This window comes from Petromyzon marinus, chromosome 27, assembly GCF_048934315.1.
Source record: "Petromyzon marinus isolate PM22_M1 ecotype Great Lakes invasive population chromosome 27, UKy_Petmar_22M1.pri1.0, whole genome shotgun sequence".
NCBI lineage: Eukaryota > Metazoa > Chordata > Hyperoartia > Petromyzontiformes > Petromyzontidae > Petromyzon > Petromyzon marinus.
In genome coordinates this window covers 6,438,954-6,464,723 of record NC_133693.1, presented here as the reverse complement: position 1 = coordinate 6,464,723, position 25,770 = coordinate 6,438,954, and the positions used below count along the sequence as shown (strand labels likewise).

Below are 25,770 nucleotides of genomic sequence, written 5' to 3'. Positions count from 1 at the left end.
GCTGGACACTCAAGACACGAGCAATGAGTCTGATTCATCGTCGGGTTTTTTTTTTTTGGGGGGGGGGTGGGGGTTAGAAACATGCGTTTAGAGTATTTGGCTGCTATAAATATCCACGTGATGGGCAACTTTGTTGAGCTATCATTTGTGGCCAGGTCGTTTCCGAAAAAAATGAGCTGGATAAGTCAGTGGGCCTTACCTGGTAAATTAAAAATAGAATAGTTTTAGTAGTGAAAAAAAAACACATGTTGTGTCATGAACCCCTCCTCCACCCGACACAGCCGGTGGATAAAAAAAAAAGTGTCACGTGTCAAAATGTATTAACTGCTTCAGCAACACCACTGGGAGTGTTGTTGTTGGACAGCAATTTCAAAACACAGCACGTATCGCTGAGGATGCCACGGTGGCGAGGTGTAAACTCCCTCGCCTGGTATATGGGATGGTCATGGGTTCACTCCCAACCCTGACACCTGCTGTATATATTTTTTATTTGGAGTTTGCGGTGTCTCTCTCCCCCGTGGTCACGTGGATTTTTCTCCGGGTCCTCCGGTTTTCCCCTACACATTTAGAATCGGCGTGCGTTTTTGGAGTATTTGGCCGCTATAAATATCCACGTGATAAGCCAACTTCGTCGACCAGGTCTGACCAGGTCGCTTCTGAAAAATAACTCTGTAGTTCAGTGGGCCTTACATGATCATATAGAAAGTACTGTAGTTTATAGTTTTATTTTTTAATAAAGGCACATTTGTTCCACGCATGGCTGCTAGGAAAATGTTTAACTTGGCAGCTGCGGAGGAGTGTTTCAATGAGTTGATTGCGATCTCTTTACGAGTTGTCTTTGTTATAGTCACCAATTAAAGACGACCCGTTGCATTGTTCAGCGCTTTGTGAGGTTTTTGATTTTGGAAATGTATCAATTATTATAATAATTATTTACCCGGGGAAAGCCTCACCCATTATAACCTCATTCGTTTTTTGTTTTTGCTGATCCACATTGTGTATGTGTATGTTTGTTGAACTTCTTTCGCACCGTACGTAGCCAACCGTGCTAATCGGAGGTGCTGGGGGAGGGGGAAGGTCAACTAACCAAACACGACCGATATTCTTCTACAAGATAGATATCAAATTACGTTGACACAATCGTATTATGCCATAGAGAAAAATAATGTTTGTACGCGTCGGTGCCATTATTATTCTTAATGTAGAGCACTATTTAAAAAAAATCTATCTTACAATTTCAGGAACCACCATCTCCTGCACGCCAATGCCGTCTAAACCATTTATACCTATGGGAACCTTTGTTTTTGCCAGTATCAAGACGATGAAAACATAAGAACAGGCTTTCCCCATCCCTGTAAATAGAACAGGAGGTGTTAAGATGTTAAAACACCAAACAAGATACCGATCGCATGGCATCAAATCTGCATTAGCCACACAATTATACCGTGTTTTGTTAATGGCATACATTAAGCTCCTCGATCAATCGCGCTCTATAAACGAACAGATAAAAAAAAGCACTCAATAAGAAGAGAAGTGATCTGGCGGGCGGGCTCTCTGCACCTCCTCCCTCCCGCTCGCTCGCTCGCTGTGGCCCTCACCTGTGGTCCCTCAGGTGGTCCTGCCGGCGGAACGCCTTGTGGCAAACCTCGCACACGTAGGGGCGCTCGTCCGTGTGCGTGCGCTCGTGGATGAGCAGATTGTAGGACTTGGTGAACCTCCGGCCGCAGAACTTGCACACGAACTCCTTCTTGGCGCGCGCCGCGTGGGCCGTTGACCCCAACCCCGACCCCGACCGGGCCATCATCAACGACGCCGACGCCGACGCGGAACAGCACACGGAGGCGCTGAGCAGCCCGAACGCGCTCGCAGGGCCCCCCGGCACCGGGGCCGCACGGCCACCCCCCGCGGCCCCCGCGGCAGGAGGCGCCGAGGGGAGGGGCCCCGCGGCCGCCCCGCCGAGCCACCGCCGCTCGCCGCCGCAGCCGCCCGGCCTCAGCGGCGGGCCCAGCGGCGGTGTCGCTATGCTGGGCTGCAGCTTCTGTACGTCCGCAGGTGGATGATGATGATGATGTGGAGGAGGAGGAGGTGGAAGAGCGAGAGGTGGTGAAGGAGCTGGGTCCGCCCGCGTCGCAGCCGCTGCCAGATTGGCAAAGTCGAAGCGAGGTTGCGGCTGTTGACGTCGCTGCAGATTGTGGTGATGGTGGTGGCGAGGGTCTGACTGCTGCGTCAAGCAGGCCTTGCAGGTCGTGCGAGGCAGCAGGGTGCAGCTGAGCGCATGCGACAATACCGCAGCGGGACTCGCAGACACGGCAGCTGGCGCCTGCAGTGTCAGCCTATTCGTCTGCAGTGACAGCCCATTCTCTCTGCTGCTGCTGCTGTTGTTACTGCTGTTGCTGGAGCTGTCCTCTGGAGATGAGGCCACGTGCTCATGTGGGAACATCAACATTGGCAGAGCGGTTGAGGTGGCGGCCGCCGTGGTCGTGGCAGTAATCCCGCTCAACAAGAACATCTGCAAGTTGTGCTGCTGCTTGTGCTGTTGCTCAGGCTGCTGATGCTGCTGATGATGATGCTGCCCGTGCAGGCGCGTGGTGGTGCTGGTGGTGGTGAGATGGTTGTACGGAAGAGCACTGGTCCACGGAGGAAGGAGGCTCGCGGCTTGCAGGGCTTGCAAGGACGCGGTGAGATGGAAGGGGAATCTTGATCCGTGGACGCCGGAGAAGGCAGAAGCCTCCAGTGACAGCTTAAGCTGCTGATGCTGCTGCTGGTGGTGGTGGTGGTGCTGGTGGTGGTGGTTGTGGTTTGGGTCAGGGTGCAGAGGGAGACGCGTGACATGGAGAGGAACTGGTGATGGCAATGAGCTACCGGTACTTGCCATGGTTGTGGGCTAACAGCGATGGTGCTGTTGATGATGGTGGTGATGGTTATATTGAGTGTTATTTTAGTCTAATGATTATTATAGTGATACTGATGATGAGCCTAATGATGGTAAAAAAAATATTATTTTAGTTTACTGATCATTGTATTGGTGATCATGATAGTGATGGTTACAAAAACTATTATTTGACTGTAGCAGTGGTGATGAGAATGATAATGGTGGTAATGATGATAAAGACTATTGTGTTCACTGCTAATAAAATAATAGTGATAATCATTAGATGTAAATAGTCATCAGCTGATTTGCCTAGCTTTTATAGAATGGTAACCAGCCTCACGTGACGATGATGCCTACATTTCGAAGACGTTAGTGATACTTATTTGTGTCTACTGTAAATTAAAGTGATTATGATTGTGAACTTATAACGTTAATAAGATTGTAATTTTGGTGGTAAAAAAATACCGTAAGGACTACATTTTAACCACAATGATCCAGCTATGTTAATGTCAATGAAAAAGTTATGCGAATATAAGCAATGTTGATGATGGTGATGATGATGATTACGTTAATAAGTAGAGAATATAGATTAAATATCTTGATAGTGAATCTGTAATACTAATACAATTATAAATTTGTAATTACATTTTCATCATTTTTAGTGACTAATTTTGTTAAATGTTCCAACTTATGAATATTGGGATTAGGGTTACTATTAATGTTGCTCAGAATTGTATTGCGACTCTTTTGGAAATTCTGATGATTGTTATTCATTTACGACGGTGATGATGATGATGATGTTTCGTACTCCAACACTGTGGAAGAAACCAATAGACAGCGGTGATTTACTGCACGTAATATTAACAAACGTGAACACACTTTTCATGTACTTCATTTGGTGGTGGTGGTGGTGGTGCTGATGCTGCGTTGGCAGTGACGCACAATCACAAAGGTCAAATAAACAACGAACACTCAACACCATTCGTCAATAACACTGTGGCCGTAACAAAAAATCAATTGGATGTGCGATGGAGAAGGACCATTGCCCCGAAACGTCACCTACTATATATTGATCTTGTAAACGAATTGTATGTGCTGTGCGAGAATTTGTAAGCCACTGGAGCTATGCACTTTTAAATCATCTAGATTGAAAACTAATTTCTTTAGAACTTGCTTTTGTGTTCAGTTTGTTGTCCTTCCCCCGTACCTCCGAATAGCACGGTTGGCTACGTATGGTTCGACATACATATATAAGGGGCATTGCCTGAAACGTCGCCTGTTATATTATATATTTTAAGGCACACACACAGTGCTATTGACGATTGCGTTGAGTGTTTTTTTAACATTCGTTGTTCACGATTCATGGAACAAGCTCGGAGCCAACTGGCGAGATGGAGTGGAAGGCAGTGAGTGAGTTAAAATCATCCTGGTTGGGCGTTGATTCAGCCGATCATCCCTCCGGGGTCGATACAACAACAACAACAACACAGTGCGGGGATAGGAACCACTTTGTCGGGAAGTCACACATGGGTTTGTCCTATGGATAGACTCGCCCCCGTCAGAGGAATGTGGAATTTACCAACTAGCTCAAAGCTGTATACTCGGAGATTGCGAACCGATCGCTCGACCGCTGAGCCACCGAATACAACAAAGACAAAGATCACCCGTCTCGCCTGTAACAGATTGTTGGAACAAGTTATGTCAGGGAGCCCCTATTAAGGCGGTCCCGGGGCTTTCAGAGCCGCCTTTATCTCTCCAGTGCTGATTTTAAAAAAAGCGTACACACATGGCCCGTACGGGGATCGAACCCGCGACCTTGGCGTTATTAGCACCACGCTCTAACCAGCTGAGCTAACCGGCCAGTCAAAACAAAGTTCCCCTATACTAACATAACCTTTAGCAGACTTAGGACACGTGCTGTTTGCGAGCACCTATGAAGCCCGGCAAGGCACACGAGCGGAAGGGTGACCAAAATCGCGCCCGGCCGCCTTTGTCTCCCCAGTGCGGATGTTCACACACCGCACAAGGTTGCTCATTTAAGGCCGAGCCCAGCGATGACCGTCACCAATGTCGGCACATACACATATATGCAGTATATACCCCCAAACACATATATGCAGTATATACCCACACACACATATATGCAGTATATACCCACACACACATATATTTACATTCAGCATAGATACTGCAGTCAAACACAGCACAAGTCGCATAAATTACGTGATTATTACACATACGGTGAATGCATACAATGTTAACACTAATTCAACACAAATGCACGGTAAACAATTACATTTGCAGTAAACATAAATGTTCGAGGTAGCCCATGCCATACATGAAATTTCACTCGATATTTTCGGGGACGCAGTATGGACTATCGGCGTAAGGCACTACCACTAAGAGTGCAAGCTGCGCCTACCACTGCCAATATTATTGTAACCCTACGTTCCTATAATTTCGTGGAACAGTTTGCTTAAAAATTATGAAGACTAAATAAGGGGAGATGGACGAGGTCAAAATCATTTTCGGAACAGCTTTCCGGCTTATTTAGGGTTAAATTACAAAAAAAAGATTTAATTTGTGATGCTCTTACTACGTTGGCAGTGTTGCACACGTAAAAAAATAACAAAACTGGCAAGTTATAAGACTCCCCTTGGGACTCTACCGGGCAGAAAGTCCCACTGGACAGAGTCCCCGTGGGTGGCCCCAAGACACGCTGCTGGAGTGGGACGATGTCGCTCGGCTGGCCTGGGAACGCCTGCACATTCCCCAGGAAGAGCTAAGAGTCTGTGTATATAGTAGTGTAGTGTATAGTGTAGTGTATAGTAGTGTAGTGTATAGTAGTGTAGTGTATAGTAGTGTAGTGTATAGTAGTGTAGTGTATAGTAGTGTAGTGTATAGTAGTGTATAGTAGTGTAGTGTAGGGTGTAGTGTATAGTAGCGTAGTGTATAGTGTAGTGTATAGTAGTGTATAATAGTGTAGTGTATAGTATAGTGTATAGCAGTGTAGTGTATAGTAGTGTAGTATATAGTAGTGTAGTGTATAGTGTAGTGTATAGTAGTGTAGTGCATAATAATGTAGTGTATAGTAGTGTATAGTATTGTCGTGCGTAGTGTATAGTAGTGTAGTGCATAATAGTGTAGTGTATAGTGTAGTGTATAGTAGTGTAGTGTAGGGTGTAGTGTATAGTAGTGTATGATAGTGTAGTGTATAGTGTAGTGTATAGCAGTGTAGTGTATAGCAGTGTAGTATATAGTAGTGTAGTGTATAATAGTGTAGTGTATAGTGTATAGCAGTGTAGTATATAGTAGTGTATAGTAGTGTATAATAGTGTAGTGTATAGTGTAGTGTATACTAGTGTAGTATAGAGTAGTGTAGTATATAGTAGTGTAGTGTATAATAGTATAGTGTATACTAGTGTAGTATATAGTAGTGTAGTATATAGTAGTGTAGTGTATAGTAGTGTCTAATAGTGTATAATAGCATAGTGTATAGTAGTGTAGTGTATAGTAGTGTATAATAGTGTAGTGTATAGTATAGTGTATAGCAGTGTAGTGTATAGCAGTGTAGTATATAGTAGTGTAGTGTATAGTAGTGTATAATAGTGTAGTGTATAGTGTAGTATATACTAGTGTTATAGTAGTGTAGTGTATAGTGTAGTCTGTCGCCAGGGAGGTCTGGACCGCCACTACTCAACATGCTGCTGCTGCGACCCTCACCAGGCCAGGCGGATTGAGAAACGAACGAACGAAAGCTAGTTCATTTAAAATAAACTAAAACTTGCTTTTATTTTACCAGGTAAGGCTCACTGAGCTGTATAGCTCATTTTCAGAAGCGACCTGCCCACAAATGATAGCTCAACGAAGTGGCATAGCACGAGGAATATCCATAGCAGCCGAATAACTCTAAACGCGTCGTGTTCATTCTAAATGTGGAGGGGGGGAAACCGGAGTGCCCGGAGAAAAAAAAATCGACGCAGGCCATGGGGAGAGAGACACGCAAACTTTAAATACACAGGCGTCAGGGATGGGGATCGAAACAACGACCTCCTGTATACCCAGCGAGTTAGTTAACATCTCCTAGTGATACGGTACAACCTTTTGACAATTAAAGGTTTTGTTCGATACGCAATAACTATTCACGTGCCAATTTAAAAAAAACATACGTGGCATCAGAAAATATGTTTTTTTCAAATGTAATTCTCATCATCAGGTACCACGGTCTTTAGCGCAGTCTCCATCCCATTATCACCCACTCCGCCCCTCTGCCCTCTCAATTTATACGTACTATAAAGCAGGGTCATTGCCTGAAACGCCGCCTATCGTTTCCAATTATTTCGGATTAAGTTAAGCACCGACTATACGCGCGGCACACGCGCGCACGAACGAATCATGACCATCGGCCGTGCTCAAACCGCTGCTGGATGAAGGCAGTCAACCTCTCACGATCCTTGCGATGCGTTTCCGTGTTTGCTCGTCGACAGCGCGCTGTGGTTCTCTCGAGTGGCGGGCACGTGCTCACGCGCTTCTAGAGCAGCGCGCGCGCTGCGTTGTGTGACCACGTGGTAGCCGGGGAGCGGTGGCGCAGTGGTCGAGCGCACTGCGACGCCACTAAACCACCGGCCACCTGAATTCGATTCGCGCCCACAGGGCAACAGCGTCCGACGAACATCTGAACCGGTCCTGACCCTCCCTTAGGTCAACTCAGCCTGCGATGGGTACCTGGTTCGGCGTGCAAACGTCGGCGATGGGGAGACAAAGACGGTGTGGTGGTCCTGGCCACACTGTGTGGTGGTCCTGGCCTAGCGCTTCCATAGGTGATCGCTAATAGCACTTGCCCCAACAGTCTGTTAAAGGCTAGACGGGGTATCTTTGTATTTGCCTCGGTGGTGGTGGTGTGCGTGCATGTCCTAGGTCGACTCAGCCTCAAATGAGTATCTGGTGCGGTGTGTAAACATCGCCACTTGGGAGACAAAGGCGGCCGGGCGTGGTGCTGGCCACCGACCCCCTCGTTTGCCGTGATGGCCTTTATAGGTGCTCGCTAACAGCACTTGCCCCAACAGTCTGTTAAGGCTATACGGGGGATCTTTGTCTTCGTGCATGTGTACGTGTATGCGTGATAGGGTGTGTTTGCTGGTGTGTGTCTTTATTAGGTCATCCCGGGGTCTCTCAGTCCATCCCTTGCCGCTGTCTCATCAGCTGATGTAAATCATTACAAGTTCCATGTATTTGCTCCACAAAGGGCAGTTTACTCACCTCCCCTGAGCTATAAAACCATTTATTACTGTGCTGATACAATCTCATGATAAATAATACCAAAAACGCCGCTATTGTCATTATAATGACAATCGGCCGTGGTAAATGCACCGCTGGATGAAGCCCTCCCACACGTCGCTTGGTCCGTAGAGAGTTGCTTGACCATACTTCACCGCGCTGGTCATTGCGAGTTGGTTGACGACACACGAGTACAGTCTAACCTCATCTTATCAGGGATTTCCCAAAAGTAGGGAGCATCACCATTACAATTATTTGTTGCTGTGATCTTCCCAACTGGCTGTTTATGATCATTCCCATGAGTGTCGCTTGAGTCGGCGATAGGGAAAAAAAGGTACAATGGCAGTGATAGTCATCATATTCTTGGTTGTTTCGGCAAAGTCACGGAGATAGAATCATAAAAAAAAAAATTAAATAAAGCTTACATTTTACAAATCTATTAAAATTACATAATTTTAAATTAATTGTAATTGTATTTCTTTTATTATTCTTTTTTTCTTCTTCTATCAACGTGACTTTACCGAAAGAACCAAGAATATGAATTCCTGCAGTCACGAAAGTTTTAAGTGACAATCATCACTTTAGAGCACCCTTTCCAATCCACTGCTGGCGGACAGTCTCCCTGTGCCGTATCTGCCGTGGTCGTGGGTTGTGGGACCCAACCTGACCGGCGGAGACGCACGGTAGTCGTGGCCGAGCGGTTAAGGCGATGGACTAGAAATCCATTGGGATTTTCCCGCGCAGGTTCGAATCCTGCCGACTACGTGATTTAGTCTTTGCGTTATTAACATTTTTCAACGACCAGCTTGTTTTTTTTATTGACGTACACATATTCCTCAAGCACGTGTGAGTACGTATGTGTGGCAGTATGCGCAAGGGCCATTAACCCGAAACGTCGCCTGATATATAGATGGGTTTTTTTCTTAAGTAGCGTAATTATTGACAAAGGCAGTGTGCTGGGGTAACTTTTCTAAACGTTTGCATCGAACTAGGAACGCGTTGGTTAGCCGAGAGATCCATTGCCTATCGACATCTGGCAGTTCGCCAGCATTGCTTCAAGCCAGCCTGGCTGATGAGACACTGAAATGTCGAAACCGGTTCATAGTTGTGTTCGCTTTATTTGTTTCTATTGTTGAAGCAGTACTGACGGAATCTCTGCCCCGGACGGCTTCCGTTTGCCATTAAACCCCGGGTGGTTTGCCAATGCCGAGCGCTTGGTCCTAGACCCGAAATCTTCGCTCAGCTCCGCCTTCAACGGAGTTTTCCCGGTTCGGCGTGCGACGATCGGCAACGGAGATCTCGCGAAAACGGGCGCATCGCGGCTGATTCTGGCCACAGGCACCGACACCAAGCGGGTCACAAGTTAGAGATTGTAGAAGTCGTCGGGGGGGGGAGGCGGCGTAGGGTTGGCGGGGGGTGTAAAGCAACGACAAAGTGACGGGGTTAGAGAGGACAGAGAGCCCGCAGCCTAGCGAGGTCTCGGCTCATTGGAGCTAATCACCGGGGCAGCTATTTAATCAAGTCAAGAAGCCCGACTCAGCAATTCGCTAGACTTTAAAAAATAAATACACGTGAATTTGTTGTATTTTTGCTGTTGCTATTAAAGTACATAACGGGAATCGCCGTTACCCACATAATGCATGCAAGTTACCAGCGTGGTGAAATATGGTCATTAAATCCCCCATGACCGATAATGGCGAGACGGGAGTGCTTCATCCGGCAGTCGATAGATCATGGCTATTCAAGATGATGATGTTAAAGGGTCTGATGATGCTTGGGGTTGATGTTGGACATTGGCTGATGATGGTGGTCAAGAAATAGCAATGATAATTAGAGTTTGTTTTTTTCTCTGCTATTGAAAGAATAAACTAAAAATTAAGATATTCCGAGAGTCTGTGGAGTGATACGGGAGTTCAACTCGTCCGTTATTTGTCTCGCTGTGTACTTCAATAAATTAAGAAATTATTTACTGACCGCATGGTTTAAACAATCTTGTGGTATGAATTTGTAGTCTTTCCCCCGCACCACTGATCAGCACGGTTGGCTACGTACGGTGCGAAAGAAGTTCAACATACATACAGAAAGAAGTTTGAAACTATGTCGCTGCTGATTAATTAAAACAACAACAACAACAACAACGCGAGCTCAGAGAGACCATTGATGGTGATGCCTAGTTTTAAAGACACCAGTTCCTATGAGAAGGACACCCATGAGAGACACACCAGAAGATTGAGCAGGGCCCACAGAGACACCAGGTCCTGGGAGAGGGACACCAGAAGATTGAGCAGGGCCCACAGAGACACTAGGTCCTGGGAGAGGGACAATAGAACATTGAGCAGGGCCCACAGAGACACCAAGGCCTGGGAGAGGGAGACTCAAGAGACACACCAGAAGATTGAGCAGGGCCCACAGAGATATCAGGTCCTGAGAGAGGGACACCAGAAGATTGAGCAGGGCCCACAGAGACACCAGGGCCTGTGAGAGAGACACCCAAGAGACACACCAGAAGATTGAGCAGGACCCACAGAGACACCAGGGCCTGGGAGAGGGACACCAGAACATTGAGCAGGGCCCACAGAGACACCAGGTCCTGTGAGAGGGACACCAGAAGATTGAACAGGGTCCACAGAGACAGGGGCAGAGCCAGGGGGGGTGACAGGGGTGACATTCTGCGTATACTAGTACGACACTCGGTCTGGTGGACTCCGTGCAACTGCATTGTCAGAATGTGTCGCCAACCGATGGCGTCTAGTTCAACAGCCTGCCTCTCTAATCATTCTTGAAATTAAAATTTGTTGAATGTCACCCCGGCCTGAAATCCTGGCTCCGCCCCTGCACAGAGACACGTGGCGCATGCAATGCGCTTTATTCCTATGACTCGTGGGAGCTGATGAGTCAGGAAACATCACAGCACTCTTTGTACTTTGATCCCCCCACCCCACACCCCCTTCTAACTGCCCTCTCTCCCCTCCATCTGAGCCCTCTCTCCCGATGTAATGAAGATCATCATCGCACGCTTTGCGTGTGCGAGCCACCACGGTCCACAGGCCGGTGGGGCCGAAGTGCAGTTAGCGACCACCTATCGTCGCGTGGTGGCCGATAGCACAAACGCCCGGCTGCCTTTGTCTCTCCAACTGCTGATGACCATGACACGTGCCGCCGCAGGGCACTCGTTTCAATTCCCTTCTTACGCGGATCACGTGCGTCAACGGGTGTAATACGAATCGATTAATCAACTCCTGTATGAAATCGGCTGTACAAAAATCGATTCGTGTTTTATTAAAGGTTGTCTTGTCGTGGGTTTACATCTACGGTCACCAGCGGCCGCTATGTGTCATCGCCATGTAAAACAAATCAATTATTGAATGCAATCGCTACTTGGATACGGATGACTAATGTAATCGATAAGAGTGGGAGTGCGTCGTGAACAATAATCGATTACAGCCCTCGATACATGCATCGAACCGTCTGTGTCAGATTTGATGTTTTTCGATGTTATATAATGGGGTTTCACGTGACCCCTTCAGCCACTAGGGGTCGCTACAATCACTACAAAGTCGATGTTTTTTTATCGAATCGCGAAGCCTGGTTTATCCACAATCGCTGGTACAATGAGTCGTGACTCTTCCAATACACACATCGATAAAATCTTTACTTAGTTACCCAGAAGAGCCACACTGAGAGCCATAGGAATCGTTCTGCTGTCGATACATTGACTTTTTATGTTTAAAGATGTTTTCAGCCAATTAATGATGATGTTACGTTTATCATTATTATTATTGTTATACACGTGGGGAGGAAACCGGAGCGACTGGAGAAAACCCACGCCTTGCGCGACGGTGCAACGCTCTATCCCCGTACAGATGGAAGCAGATGGTGATCAGTGCACTAGCTATACCGCTTTCTCCTGGCGCGCCAGCAGTATGGCGCCCACGGGAAGGGAGCTTCACAACATCTGTGTGGTGATCAAACCAACCCTCGCTGATACGTCCACTGTTGGATGAAACCCAGCCACGTGCATGGCCAACACCGCCACCCGGCTTAAATCGATACCTTCCGTATATGAATATCTAACTTTGAACAGCGTGAAAATAAAAACACTTTTGAAACAAAACAAAAAAAATCACACGTTAAATTACGTGCTTATGAAACACATTTATGTTACACGTATATTGCAATAGTTACAATTATTTACAAAAACAATGCGTAGTCGGCAGGATTCGAACCTGCGCGGGGAGACCCCAATGGATTTCTAGTCCATCGCCTTAACCGCTCGGCCACGACTACCGACTGAAATGCCCCTCCACTCATTCCCGATCTGTTCCTGAAAGTCGGTGGACCACCTACGGATTCCGTTTCTTTTTTTTATGGCCGGAAGTTGATCAATATAATTTACAACACAACGTGATTATTATTGTATGATAGTAAAAATGTTAAATAGAAGTCAAAACTCTCTTGCCTATTTCCACATATAACACATGAAGTATATTTGCCCGATTGGCTTTCAATACCAATTTGCTGAAGCAAGCGCGCATTATTTTTCTGAAAAGAATAGACCTTCTTTGGTCACATCAGTCGTTTTGTTTGTTTTTTCAACAAATGTTGCTTGATTATAAGGCGTTATTGGCAAGAGCACTCCATATTAGATAGCGGAACTACATTCAACGCAAAAAGCCAAAAACTGGCGGCTGAATCTCGGAGAACGGTTTCAGGAGTAGCCAAGTGGTGAACAATCGGATGCACTGCCGGCGAATTATCGAAGTAACGTTTCGGCGTGGCCCATGGTTTCAGATAAAGACTCGCGTGGAGATTCACAAAGATGTACATAGAGACCCATCGCCTTAACATGAAATTTAAGTAAAACTACGTTTGTTATCTTACTGGGTAAAGGCCCGCTGAACTATATGGCTCTTTTTCAGAAGCGACTTGGCCACGTGTGATCGCTCAACGAAGTGGCTTATCACGTGGGAATTCATAGCAGCCGAATAACTCTTAACGCGTCGTGTTCATTCTAAATGTGGATGGGGGGAAACTGGAGGACCCGGAGAAAAATCCACGCAGGCCATGGGGAGAGAGACACGCAAACTTGAAATACACCGCAGGCGTCAGGTTCGAGATCGGACTCACGACCTCCTGTATACCAGGCGAGGTAGTTAACATCTCCTAGCCACCGCCGCCCCATGGAGCGGGGGCCACGTGGGTGTTTACCAAGACGCGGCTCCAGGTGCAGTAGCCACGTGGTGGATATCTTAAACGCCGCCAAACGAATGATCAAAGCGGGACAATGACGTTCCGCTGTGGTCCACGGGTTGAGACTGGTGACCAATTCCTAATTGGTGGCCGATTATTAATTGGTAGCCGATTATTAATTGGTGGCCGATTATTAATTGTCAATTAGTGCAGGGCAGTGGCTCTCGACGTTTCTGGACCCGGGGATCGGTGAACCCTGAAACAGATCGATATCCGCGGACCGCGACACACTAAAAGCATTTTTTTGTATTTCTTACAAAATTCAAGGGACTCTCACCAATGCCAACAATCACCAGATCAGCCAGCAAAGCCTGAAGCGGTGCTGACGAGTCGCACGCACGGCAGTATACATCGTTGTGCAATGGGCAGTAGTTGCGCAATGGGCACTTCCGCGGACCACTCCCCCCATGGCCTTGCGGGCAACTCGACGTCCTGCGAACGCGAGGCTGGGATCCACTGTTCTAGCAGATAGCAGCCGCGTCTGATTTTCACGACCAGACATCTCAACACATTCGTCAACAACACTGTGTGTGACCTTTATAGGGGAAAAAAATATATATATACGATAGGCGACGTTTCGGGCAATGTGCCCTTATTCATAGAACATAGAAAGGGCAGAGGGGCAACGTGAGAGTTGGAGACTGCACTGTTGCACCACGTACCGCCAATTGTCACATCTCCGATCGAACAGTGGTGGACGGATTATACGGATATATTGATTAAGGTACAACACGGGAAATGCTGTAAACGCGTATGGAGGACCAGGATAAAGCCCCACGACACGTGCGAGGGGACAACGGGGTCCTGCCTCGACGTTTTTCGCGAGCCCACTTTCTGTACTGCCATCTCCTGGCCTGGCAGCCTGGCGAGGCATGGGGAGTTTCCAAAAATCGCGTACGTGGGGAGTCCCAAAGATCGCGTACGTGGGAGTTATAACAATTTCCGTGTGATCCAAAGCAACCCTTGAGCTCCCTTAGCCGCTGAGTGTGCGGCACGCGTGCGGCGGTTCGGCGCTCCACGCGAATGCGTGCCCATTGAACGTAAATCAGAATGAGAACTAATACTGGAGGGAATCCGATGAGCGACGAAACTTGTTTTGTTTCATCACAGATGTCCGTTAGAAAAGCCAAATTAGTGGCGGAGCGGTGGCGCTTTGGTTCACATATGAACCGCGAGCACCTCGCTTATCTCGTCAAGGAGCACAAACGACCGCCACGTGAACTCCGCTCATCCTCGCAGCAGCGGCTTTTGGCGAACCGTCGAACAAAGACGGCCACTGCATCGCGCGCACGAAGTTCGACATACACAACACGCTGCGCTATCAACCTGGCAAAACTCGAGTTCGATTGGTGGCAAAGTGATACCTAAAGTGATCGTGGTGCTCTTCGAATCAAGGCTCAAACGCTTCACTAAACCCGCACTGATCGGCGTGGTGAAGTATTGTGGCCAAATCATCACCACGACCGGCTAGGCCTGGGAGGGGGAAGGGGAGGCCTTCATCCAGCAGTGGATTGACAAATGGGCTGAACGAATAGTACCGTCGCGACTGACGGATGTGTGATTCTAATTGTGTTTCAGGCGGGCTAAACATTGCAACACTTGGTACAAATGCTCTATTGCAAAACCTACACCGTGCCCTTGATGAATTGTCAAAGAACACGCGTTTCCGTTTGCATTCCCGATCGGGAATAGGGGAGAGTCGACGCACCGAGTTCTGGATACCAAGGACAAAAGTCTGGAATATTCGGCTGTTACGAGTTCATGTTGTGTGCGTGTGAATATATATTTACAGTGTGAGGAGCAGTGGGCGCTTTGGTTAGCACGCTGCGCTATGAACCCGGCCACCCCGAGTTCACGGACAACGCCAGTGGCGAATATCTGAACCGGACCTGGACCTCCCCTAGGTCGGTCGACTCAGTCTTAGATGAGTACCCGGAGCGGTGTGTAAACATCGCCACTGGGGGAGACAAAGCCGGCCGGGCGTGGTGTTGGTCACTCACCACCTCGCGTGCATTACCGTGCTTAATAGGTGCTCGCTAACACGAGCAAGACAGCACAGCACTCACCCTGAAAGTGTTCGTGCGTATATGTCGTGTCCACGATGAGTGAATACGCTGTATATGTGGCTGATACAGCCGCCTTTGTCTCTCTACATATATGTGACTGCATATATGTGAGCGCGTGCGTGTGTGTCTGTGTCCGTGGGTCGTGTAAATTACAGCTTAAAGGTCGTGATCTAAGCGTGGCTTCTTCCACTCCAGCGCTGTCCTCCAGACAGTCTCGTCCCTTCACCTGATGAAGGCCGCTTGTGTTGTGGCCGAAACGTTGTGATTTTTTGTTATTTTATTTTCACCTACGTGACTTTACCAAATAGAACCACAGAGTATTGCGGTGAGCGCTTTGTAAATAGTCGGGAAGTTGTGGCGCAGTGGTTAACGCATTTAGCTATTCATAATACTGCGAAGAAAGCTTTGGTGACTGCAGGAATTACTCTTTGGTTCTTTCGGTAAAGCCACGTAGAAAGAAAATAAATTAAATAGTAATAGAACGCGACGTTTCGATTGCAACGCAAGCAGTCGTCATCAGGTAGAACTAAATTTGAGAGAGATAGAGAGAAAACACAGACACGGAGACACACAGACAGACACACAAGCAGAGAGAGACAACTCAGAGACACACAGAAAAAACTATGTTGTGTGTCTCTCTGTGTTGTCTATCTCTGTGTCTGTCTGTGTGTCTCCGTGTCTGTGTTTTGTCTCTCTAAAGAGTAATACTGTGAAGGTTTTCTGGTGGGTTAGATGGCGTCAATATTAACGTTTCGTTTAACCACCACCACCACACTGACGCATTACGCCGTACGAAGTTTGTTTGGGGGGTTGAAGCGTGGTCAAACAACCCACGGTTGAAGCGTGGTCAAACAACCCACGGTTGAAGCGTGGTCAAACAACCCACCGATATTTGACGCGGCGCGGGAAGGACGGCTTTCGTACAGCGGTGGATTTGGAAAAAAAAAGTGTTGTTGGAAACGAATATTCACGTTCAATGCAAGAAAACGTGCGGCGTCCAATTAAATGTGGCTACGACATTAAAACCACACGCAGCGATGATATCGATATAATGTAAACACACGCATTCGTATATTCTACTGGGAAGACCTCCGAAACAGCGCTCGCAATCCCCACGTGCACACGGATCATTAAATAAACCTTGTACTGAACATAGACGTCAAATTTAAACACTTGCGTGTGTGTAAAGCTATCATCGTCAGCAGCGGCGGCGGCAACAGCAGCAGCAGCAGCCATGGCCTATCCACTGCTGGATGAAGACCTCCCCAAACCTTCCGCCACCACTCTCGATCCTGCGAGCTTGATGGCATCGCTCCATCTCCCTCGACGGTCGAACAACGCGCACCTCGCGGGCGCGTTCCGTTCCTTGGTTGCCGTTCCGTGCGCGATTTAAGTCTCGGACCGTCCTCTCGACTGCCCCCCACCCCACCCACCCTTGCTCTGTCTGGCCCCTGAGATCCTCCACCCGCTCACTTTTTTTTACTGAACGGTTTGAATGTTGCCTTCGATCAGCGGCGTGCGCTCTCCAAATCCACGCGTTCGTCTTTCGGCACCACGGTATGCGCACAGTAACGTGCGTCTGTGTGCGTCTGTGTGTGTCTGTGTGTGTCTGTGTGCGTCTGTGTGTGTCTGTGTGTGTCTGTGTGCGTCTGTGTGTGTCTGTGTGTGTCTGTGTGCGTCTGTGTGCGTCTGTGTGTGCGTCTTTATATTAATTTGGATAGTTTTTGTACCCTTTTTTTGGGCAACAAAACTGAAACCTTTTTCTGCATTAACCACAATACTTGTGGTCAGAATGCAAACAAAAACACACTGATAATATGCGATGCATTGTCAGTGTGTTTCAGTTTTGTTGAACAAAAGGCGAAAAACCTATTATTATATTTTGGTTACTGGCAAAGGAGGTCTCATAATGTAGATGTAAAGGTCGTTTTCACGACTGTTGTCCGACTCGACCGCTGCGTATGTGTGTGTGTGTATATGTGCCGAATTCGAAGTGTCTAGCTCTTGTAAGAACATAGTTCGAATTGATATCCACGATTAATCGATATTTGCTTACGTACGTGCAAGAGTGCGCGTACACGTTTAAAGACGATCTATTTATAGATACCCCACGAACATAACAGGCAGATATTATAGGGGGACATTATTTCCCCTTCAAAGCTTCGACACCTAACCCACCACGAGTATTACTATACAGTATATATATAAAATCGTGAACTATCTCCCATATAATATATGAATCCATCGCTTCCACAAAATACTTTTCAAACGGGTGTTAACAAGAGAGTAAGTGGGGGGGGGGGGGGGGCTCATACAAAAAATATAGTGGTGTATCTACAAATGGATCGCCCGCTATGCACGCGTACACGTATGTCGATATATCACACACAGCGCCATGGGCAGCGCACACCGCATTCAAACTAAAGACGGGCACATTTCGCGCCGCGTATAATCGTGCACGGTCCGGTTTTGAGCACGTGCGCTCATTGTTGTCGGCCGTGAACTATCCACTGCCACGCGATCCCCATCTCTCCTCGCTGGGCCTCTGCTGCCTTTCACACGACGTTGGAACTTTTTAGCAAATAGTCAATTCATATTGCTCTCGAAGCGATAAGCCAGACGAGTCCCTACAATATATATATAACAATGTCTTTATTTGTATATACAGAGAGATTAATGATAGGAGGGGAAAAAAACGTGTAAAAAGACGGCGAGATTTTATGTTGTACTATGTCGGAACAAAAAAGTTTTGCTGACTGGTTGGCTGGGCTCGAAGGACGTCACGTCCACAGGAAGGGACGGATGGATACATCGAAAAGACGTGAAGTCAAGACAATAACAATGCAGAAGAGGAGCCGGGCAAGGAGGAGAAGGTGCCACTCTCACCAAAGGCAATTGCCACAGCGACGTTGGAAGGTAATTTCCGAAAATTAAATTTGGGCGGTGGGGGGGGGGGATAAAGCGATCAACATTAATCGAGATACGATTTTACCCGGCCATCTGAGCTTGCCTGATGACCTCGTCGTTATATGCACGCACAAATAGAGACGAACTGCGGGCAAATTACTGGAGAGAAGGCTCAGGAATAAAGGATGCCCTGCATGGTTGTGCTCAAGATAAATTAGGGACAAAACACTCGGGTTGAACAACTTCACTGAACAAAGGAAGATTTTGATGTGATGAACAGAACTCGAGTTAAACAACTTCACTGAACAAAGGAAGATTTTGATGTGATGAACAGAACTCGAGTTGAACAACTTCACTGAACAAAGGAATATTTTGATGTGATGAACAGAACTCGAGTTGAACAACTTCACTGAACAAAGGAAGATTTTGATGTGATGAACAGAACTCGAGTTGAACAACTTCACTGAAACAAAGGAAGATTTTGATGTGATGAACAGAACTCGAGTTGAACAACTTCACTGAACAAAGGAAGATTTTGATGTGATGAACAGAACTCGAGTTGAACAACTTCACTGAACAAAGGAAGATATTGATGGGATGAGCATGACTGAAAAACTCAACGTAACATTTCCAGTATATGCACATGGCAAAAATTGACTATTTTTATGGCAATTTTTTTGTATTTTACCAGGTAAAGCCCACTGAGCTGTATAGATCTTTTTCAGAAGCGACCTCTCCACAAATGATAGCCCAACGATGTGGCTTATCCCGTGCAAATGTATAGCAGGAGGGAAAACCCGGAGGACCCGGAGAAAAATCCACGCGACCACGGGGACAGAGACACGCAAACTCCAAATGTATAGCAGGCGTCAGGCTTGGGATTGAACCCACGACATCCTGTACACCAGGCGAGAGAGTTAACATCAGGCCACCGTGACGCCTCTGGACTAGGAGGACGCAGCCCAGAATCAAAATAACATGAAACGCATTTGCAGCCTTGTTTTATAGCCAGTATATACATATAGATTTATATATATTACGGACAAGGTGAGCGGACACGTATAACATCAGTGGCGAATAATCTAAAAATCATAATTCTGGGCCACTCTATCCTTCTTAAAGTTCTTACCCCCTCAACAACCCGTACTGACCAGCCTGGTGAAGTATGGTCAAACAACCCCCGCGACCGACACGGTATAAGGAGCATGCAAATTATTATATTGATGTTCAGTTTTACTCAAGTAATATTACACCCACCCCCCCCCTCCCCCCTTGAAGAAGAAATATATAGTATGTGATATGTACATTGACGTTAAACAAAAATGTTCCCCCTTATATCCTGAACAAACTGTTGGGGCAAGTGCTGTTAGCGAGTAGCGCCTTTGAAGGCCGGCACGGCACACGGTGGGGTGGGTGGCCAGAATCACACACGATATTTACGCACAGCACTAGGTGCTCATTTAAGGCTGAGTCGATCGTGGGGCAGCCCAGGACCGGTTTAAAAAATTCGCCACTGTTATTGGTCGTGAGTGAGAATTGAACTCGGGTCGCCGGGTTTGTAGTGCAGTGGGCTAAGCACGAAACTGCCGCACCCCATATCGATAAAAGCACACACAATCACACCGTGTTTCGGCAATTACACACCTCATACATATATACACAATATAGTACCTGGTGCGGTGTATAAACATTGCCACTTGGGAGACAAAGGCGGTCGGGTGTGAGACTGGCCACCCAATCCCCTCGTGTATCGTGCCAGCCTCGATAGGTCCTCGCTAGCAGCCCGAAAAAAAGTTGCGTAGTCGGCAGGATTCGAACCTGCGCGGGGAGACCCCAATGGATTTCTAGTCCATCGCCTTAACCGCTCGGCCACGACTACCAGATAATCGCCGAACCTATTCTGATGGTTTTAATTAACACAGATATGATTTATAAGCATTTTACAATGAGGATGTTGATGTGATAGTGATGGATATTCATTATAATGATTATTGATCGGTGTGTTGACGATCTGATAAGTATGATTTATCGTGATGATGGTAGTGTTATGAATGGCCGTTGAGTTTTCTAACTTAAAATCGATGTTTGATGGATTAACGATGGCAAGTTTCACGTGAGCTTTATTGGTGGTGGTGGTGATGATGATTACTGTTGCTGTATCATTTATTTGACAAACAGATTAAATAGTTCCGTTGAGACAAAATATGAATAATACGCCGCCACCCAAGTCCGCTCTCGTGGAGAGAGGATGGAGAGAGGGTGGAGAGAGGATGGAGAGAGGGTGGAGAGAGGGTGGAGAAGGTGGAGAGAGGGTGGAGAGAGGATGGAGAGAGGGTGGAGATAGGATGGAGAGAGGGTGGAGAAGGTGGAGGGAGGGTGGAGAGAGGATGGAGAGAGGGTGGAGAAGGTGGAGAGAGGGTGGAGAAGGTGGAGAGAGGGTGGAGAGAGGATGGAGAGAGGATGGAGAGAGGGTGGAGAAGGTGGAGAGAGGATGGAGAGAGGATGGAGAGAGGATGGAGAGAGGATGGAGAGAGGGTGGAGAGAGGATGGAGAGAGGGTGGATAGATGATGGAGAGAGGATCGAGGGAGGGTGGAGAAGGTGGAGAGAGGGTGGAGAGAGGATGGAGAGAGGATGGAGAGATGGTGGAGAGCGGATGGAGAGAGGGTGGAGAGAGGATGGAGAGAGGATGGAGAGAGGATGAAGAGAGGGTGGAGAGAGGGTGGAGAGAGGGTGGAGAGAGGGTGGAGAGATGGTGGAGAGATGGTGAAGAGAGGGTGGAGAGATGGTGGAGAGAGGGTGGAGAAGGTGGATAGAGGATGGAGAGATGGTGGAGAGAGGGTGGAGAGAGGATGGAGAGAGGGTGGAGAGAGGATGGCTCAGAGGAGACAGGAGGAGTAACCACAGCCGAGTGTGCAAAGGAAGCAGCAGCAGCAGTAGTGAGGAGCTGGCGCCACACGAGCAGCGATTGCTGCTTTCGCGAGAGCGACCTGAGTTGTGATGAAGAATTGAATGCGATAACGCTCGGTTGATGAGTTGCAATAACGATTATGCTGCTGATGATGCAAGATCATGATGCTGATGATGGACGATGATGATACCGCTCCTGATGATGTATGGTGACGATGTTGCTGATGATGATAATGACGCTGATGATATATGATGATGATGATGATTTATTTGATAATCGATACGCTGTTAAGGATTTTAGTCATGTAGTGCACTGCCTAACACATTTCTGCCATTTCTGTCGGCTAATAGAGTGATGGCATGAATTGATATAATGTGCAATTATGTGTACTGTATACACGTACGCTACTTTTACAATTCAATTTTATAATCGCTCCTGTCACCTTGCCCTACAGCTCACGGTGGAACTCTGCATGTATTAGAGCGACTCACAACCTCCTTCTCCTCTTCTCTACACCGCGGATTGGTGCCAGGGTCACTGCCGGGTTTCGTCACTCCGTGTCGGCTCCCTCCGTCTGGAACGCGGCCATCATCATCATCATAGTCCCGATGCTGCTGCTGTACATTCACAGCAGCAGCAGCAGCGTTCAATCTACATCGAATTTCAACCAAATATTCAACACGTCTGTTAATAACACTGTGGCCATGAAAGGAAATATATCAGAATCTGTATTTGTCCTGGAATAATCCGATGAGCTATGAAGCTCTTTTGCACAATGTCCAGGAGGGGCGGTTCAGAAAGTTCTAACAATAAACAATGTAAAACAACGGCAGGGGTGTAAATGTTTAAATTCATGTTTGCAAGTAGTTATAAAGAAATAAGTAAAAAATAAATAAAATGTTTCAGTACATTACTTCCTGGCGATTTTTCAACACTAATGCAAGCTTGGGTAAGGCAGAAAAACAACAACGGTCCCGACCACACCAAGACAACACACAGGCAACGTTTCGGGCAAAGGCCCTTCTTCATAGCACCTTGACGAATGTGTTGAGTCGTTTCGTGTGTGTGTGAAATTATTTGTCCTACTTTTAAGAGACACTTACAGAGGCCTCCATCTCCATCGTCTGGCTTTCGAGTGCCACTGACCGCGAACCTCAGAGTCGCGGTCATCTGTGGTCTACTGGACATCTGCGAAACTACTGGACATCTGTGAAAGAAAGCTTCGTAGCCCATCGGATTCCTCCAGGATAAATAACGATGATCATTCTGATTGGTCCGTGAAAGGATATTGTTACACATTACATTGTTATCGTTATTGTTGTTTGACTGTGTGCTAACGACGACATGATCATAAAAATAAAACATAATAAAATAAAATTCTCACGACGTTTCGGCCACAACACAAGTAGCCTTCTTCAGGTGAAGGAACAGAACTGTCGGGACGACAGCGCTTCAATGAACGCTGTCGTCCCGACAGTTCTGTTCCTTCACCTGAAGAAGGCTACTTGTGTTGTGGCCGAAACGTCGTGATAATTTTATTTTATTATGTTTTATTTGTATTATTCTGTTTCCATTCTACGTGACTTTACCGAAAGAACCAAGAAGATGAATCCCTGCAGTCACGAAAGCTTTTAAATAGAGACATGATCATAGTTAACAAGGTCACTGATACCGGTGAATGTTATGATGATCATCAGAAGCAGCAGCATCATCAAAATCAATAGCAATCATCACCATCGTTCTGATAATCTTCATCTCTACTCCGTGGTCGGTAAAATGAGCACTGGTTTGTAAGGTTGCATCGTTCAATGGTAGTGATGTCGCTGTGTTAATTAATATGGATATACTGGGCCCCGTCATGGAAACGAGGAGTTTCCACCACCGGCCCGCCTGACTTTGCGCTTGTAAATATTGCAGCAGTAGCAGCAGCCTCGTGTCTCTTTGTTTATGGAATAAAAAAATAGACTAAAGCTGCTCGATTGTAAATAATCATCACAACTTACAGCCTAGAGCGAATCCACTGCTGGACGAAGGCCTCCCCACGCCGAGTGTCGGCCGTGGGGGGTTCATTGACCATACTTCACCACGCTCGTCAGTGCAAGTTAGCTGGAGGGTAGGACCCAGGATCGGTCCAGACATCGCTCACCGCTGATGTTAGCCGTGGCCGGGAATCGAACGCAGATTGCCAGGTCTGTGGCACATTGCGCGTATGACTGTACGTGCACCACGTGTATGTATTTACTATGGCGCTGCGGTGTCGTGGTGAGCCTATATACTGCGCCACCAACCTGAACATCCGAGTTCAATTCCCAGCACCGGTTGAGATCGATATCGCTTGTCGGTTGCGTGAGCCGTGGCCGGGAATGGAACCCAAGCAAGCAAGGGGTGTTCATAGCGGGGAGTGTGCTAACCACTGCGCCACCGCTCTCACTCTCCGTCGTTAATAAACTAATGCATAATGAGGATAACGGAATTGCATTGTTCCCACAAGGCCTCCTCTGTATTGTAACTTATTAATGCTGAGTCGGGTCTTTAATAAGAGCAGCGAGCTGTCGCCGACGATGGCAGCATGAGTACTCAGAGCAGCCGTGGGACACGGCGATCCATTTATGGATACCCCACTGAATTCTCATGGGCTTCTAACTTTCTTCCGAAAAGGTTACTCTTGAATATTGTCGCGAAGGCGATGGGACCGCATCTTACAGAGGAAAGAAGTTACCAGACTGCATACGTTGAATTGAGATTTGTGGGCGACACGTGTAGTCGTGTAGAGGCTTTGAAGGGAATTCGTTGACTTGTATTAAGTGGTGTATCTATAAATGGATCGCCTTGTATAATACTCGCTAACGATCGCGATTGATGTAAATAATCTCATGGTGTTCTAGAAGGGCTACAAAGATTAATATGGCACAAATATAGCAATTAGAAATATATACAAAAAACATTGCGTTGGTTCTTGATAAAAAAAATATATATGATTGTTTTTGTTTAGTATTTTTTTAGAGATATACCGACGAAATATTGCAATCTGTATTCATTGAATGCTTACGAATCTAAATGCTGTACGACATCAGGTTTACGTTCTTAAATTCACAAATGTGAGTTTGTTTTAATTGAATTAACCACCCCCCCCCAACCCCCAACATTTAGAAAAGCACATTTTTCGATGCCTCTTTTTATCGTTTTGAACTTATATCCACAAAGAGTGTGTGTATGTGTATCCGGATCGGATATGAACAAAACATATGATATCACATGTTAACATCGGAAAATCAACATTTGATAATTTTGACCCACTTCAAAATTCACCGAATCAATTTTGCGTGCGAGACGTTTTGGGGGTCTTAAACCCTACGCATTCAAAGTTTGCGTTTTGTGATTTTGAAGGGAGACGAATGCAAATATAACTCGCAACTTCTGCTTGCTATTGGGGTGATTCTATGATAAGTGTGACGCTAAAGCCAATAAAAAGCAAACGAAGCCCGCTGCCGGCCCTTGGGAATGATGTGAATGTGCGGGGCTGTGTTCTCACCTGCCCGGAGCTGGAACGTTGACACGCGATTCGGCTAGAGATGGAAGCGCGAATCTGACCCTCTTGCCCTTGGAACCTTGAGATTGACTCGGCAGAGAGCTGGAACCTCCACAGGACAGTCTGTACAGTTCTGCGACTTCCAGGAGCGATTCTGCAGAACACGGAACCATGAGATCCGAGATCCGATTTTTTTTTTTACGATGACAGCAGTGGCCTTGAGGACAGATCCTGTAGGAACGGAGATCTACGGCTGCAGGAGCTGAGTGATGGACGGGATATGGGTTGGGAGATATCCCCACAGAGATTGCACGGCCTTCCTCCGACAGGTCCACGCGTTCAGCACTTTCAATGCCATTCAGGACCCAATAAGATGAAGAGTTTCCCCGATCTATCACAAGGGACCTGGTGTTCCAGGCTCTACTCTTCGGCTCTCATCCTCCACGTCTTGCTCACGGCCGTCCAAGGCTTGGCCGCCTCTTGTCCCGCTCGCGAGTGTCGGGGGCTCTTTAACAAACAAGTTCGTGACGGCGGAGGGGGTGCGCGCGCGTGTGTGAGAGTGGTGGGTGGGTGGGTGGGCGTGTGGTGGGTGGGTGGGTGGTGGCGTGTGGCTCTGTGCGGGTGCACGAGTGTTTGTGTAGTGCTTGCTGCTTGTGTGTGTTTGTGGGGGGGGGGGGGGCATGGTGGGCACTTATTACCGCTACGAACCCCACGACCCGAGTTCGATTCCCGCTCACGGGCCACGGCCACCAACACCCAGTGACGATTATTTTGAACCGGTTCCTGGGCCTCCCCTAGGTCGACTCAGCCTCAAATAAGTTCCTGCTGCGGTGTGTGAAAACATCGCGACTGGAGAGACAAAGGCGGCCGGGCGTGGTTGCTGGCCACCCACCCTGTCGTGTACCGTTCAGACCTTCATAGGTGCTCGCTAACAGCACTTGCCCCTACAGACTATAGGGA

General features: G+C 47.3%; 1 protein-coding gene and 4 non-coding genes across 5 annotated transcripts in view; 1 reads left to right on the top strand and 4 right to left on the bottom strand.

Annotated features, from left to right (window-relative positions):
- LOC116946604 (uncharacterized) overlaps positions 1-25,354 on the bottom strand; it is a 29,770-nt gene extending 4,416 nt beyond the window's left edge. The window contains exons 1-2 of the mRNA XM_032961666.2: positions 24,814-25,354; positions 1,599-3,687 (exon numbers count right to left, since the gene is read on the bottom strand). Coding sequence (XP_032817557.2) covers positions 1,599-2,875 — 1,277 coding nt within the window. The 5' untranslated portion in view covers positions 2,876-3,687; positions 24,814-25,354. The remainder of the gene's footprint in view (positions 1-1,598; positions 3,688-24,813) is intronic.
- TRNAI-AAU (transfer RNA isoleucine (anticodon AAU)) lies at positions 4,660-4,733 on the bottom strand. The gene has a single exon. It is a non-coding gene; the product is annotated as a tRNA-Ile (tRNA).
- Positions 8,833-8,914, top strand: TRNAS-AGA (transfer RNA serine (anticodon AGA)). Its single transcript has one exon. It is a non-coding gene; the product is annotated as a tRNA-Ser (tRNA).
- On the bottom strand, positions 12,355-12,436 carry TRNAS-AGA (transfer RNA serine (anticodon AGA)). The gene has a single exon. It is a non-coding gene; the product is annotated as a tRNA-Ser (tRNA).
- On the bottom strand, positions 20,170-20,251 carry TRNAS-AGA (transfer RNA serine (anticodon AGA)). The gene has a single exon. It is a non-coding gene; the product is annotated as a tRNA-Ser (tRNA).
- Positions 25,355-25,770: the final 416 nt, after the last annotated feature.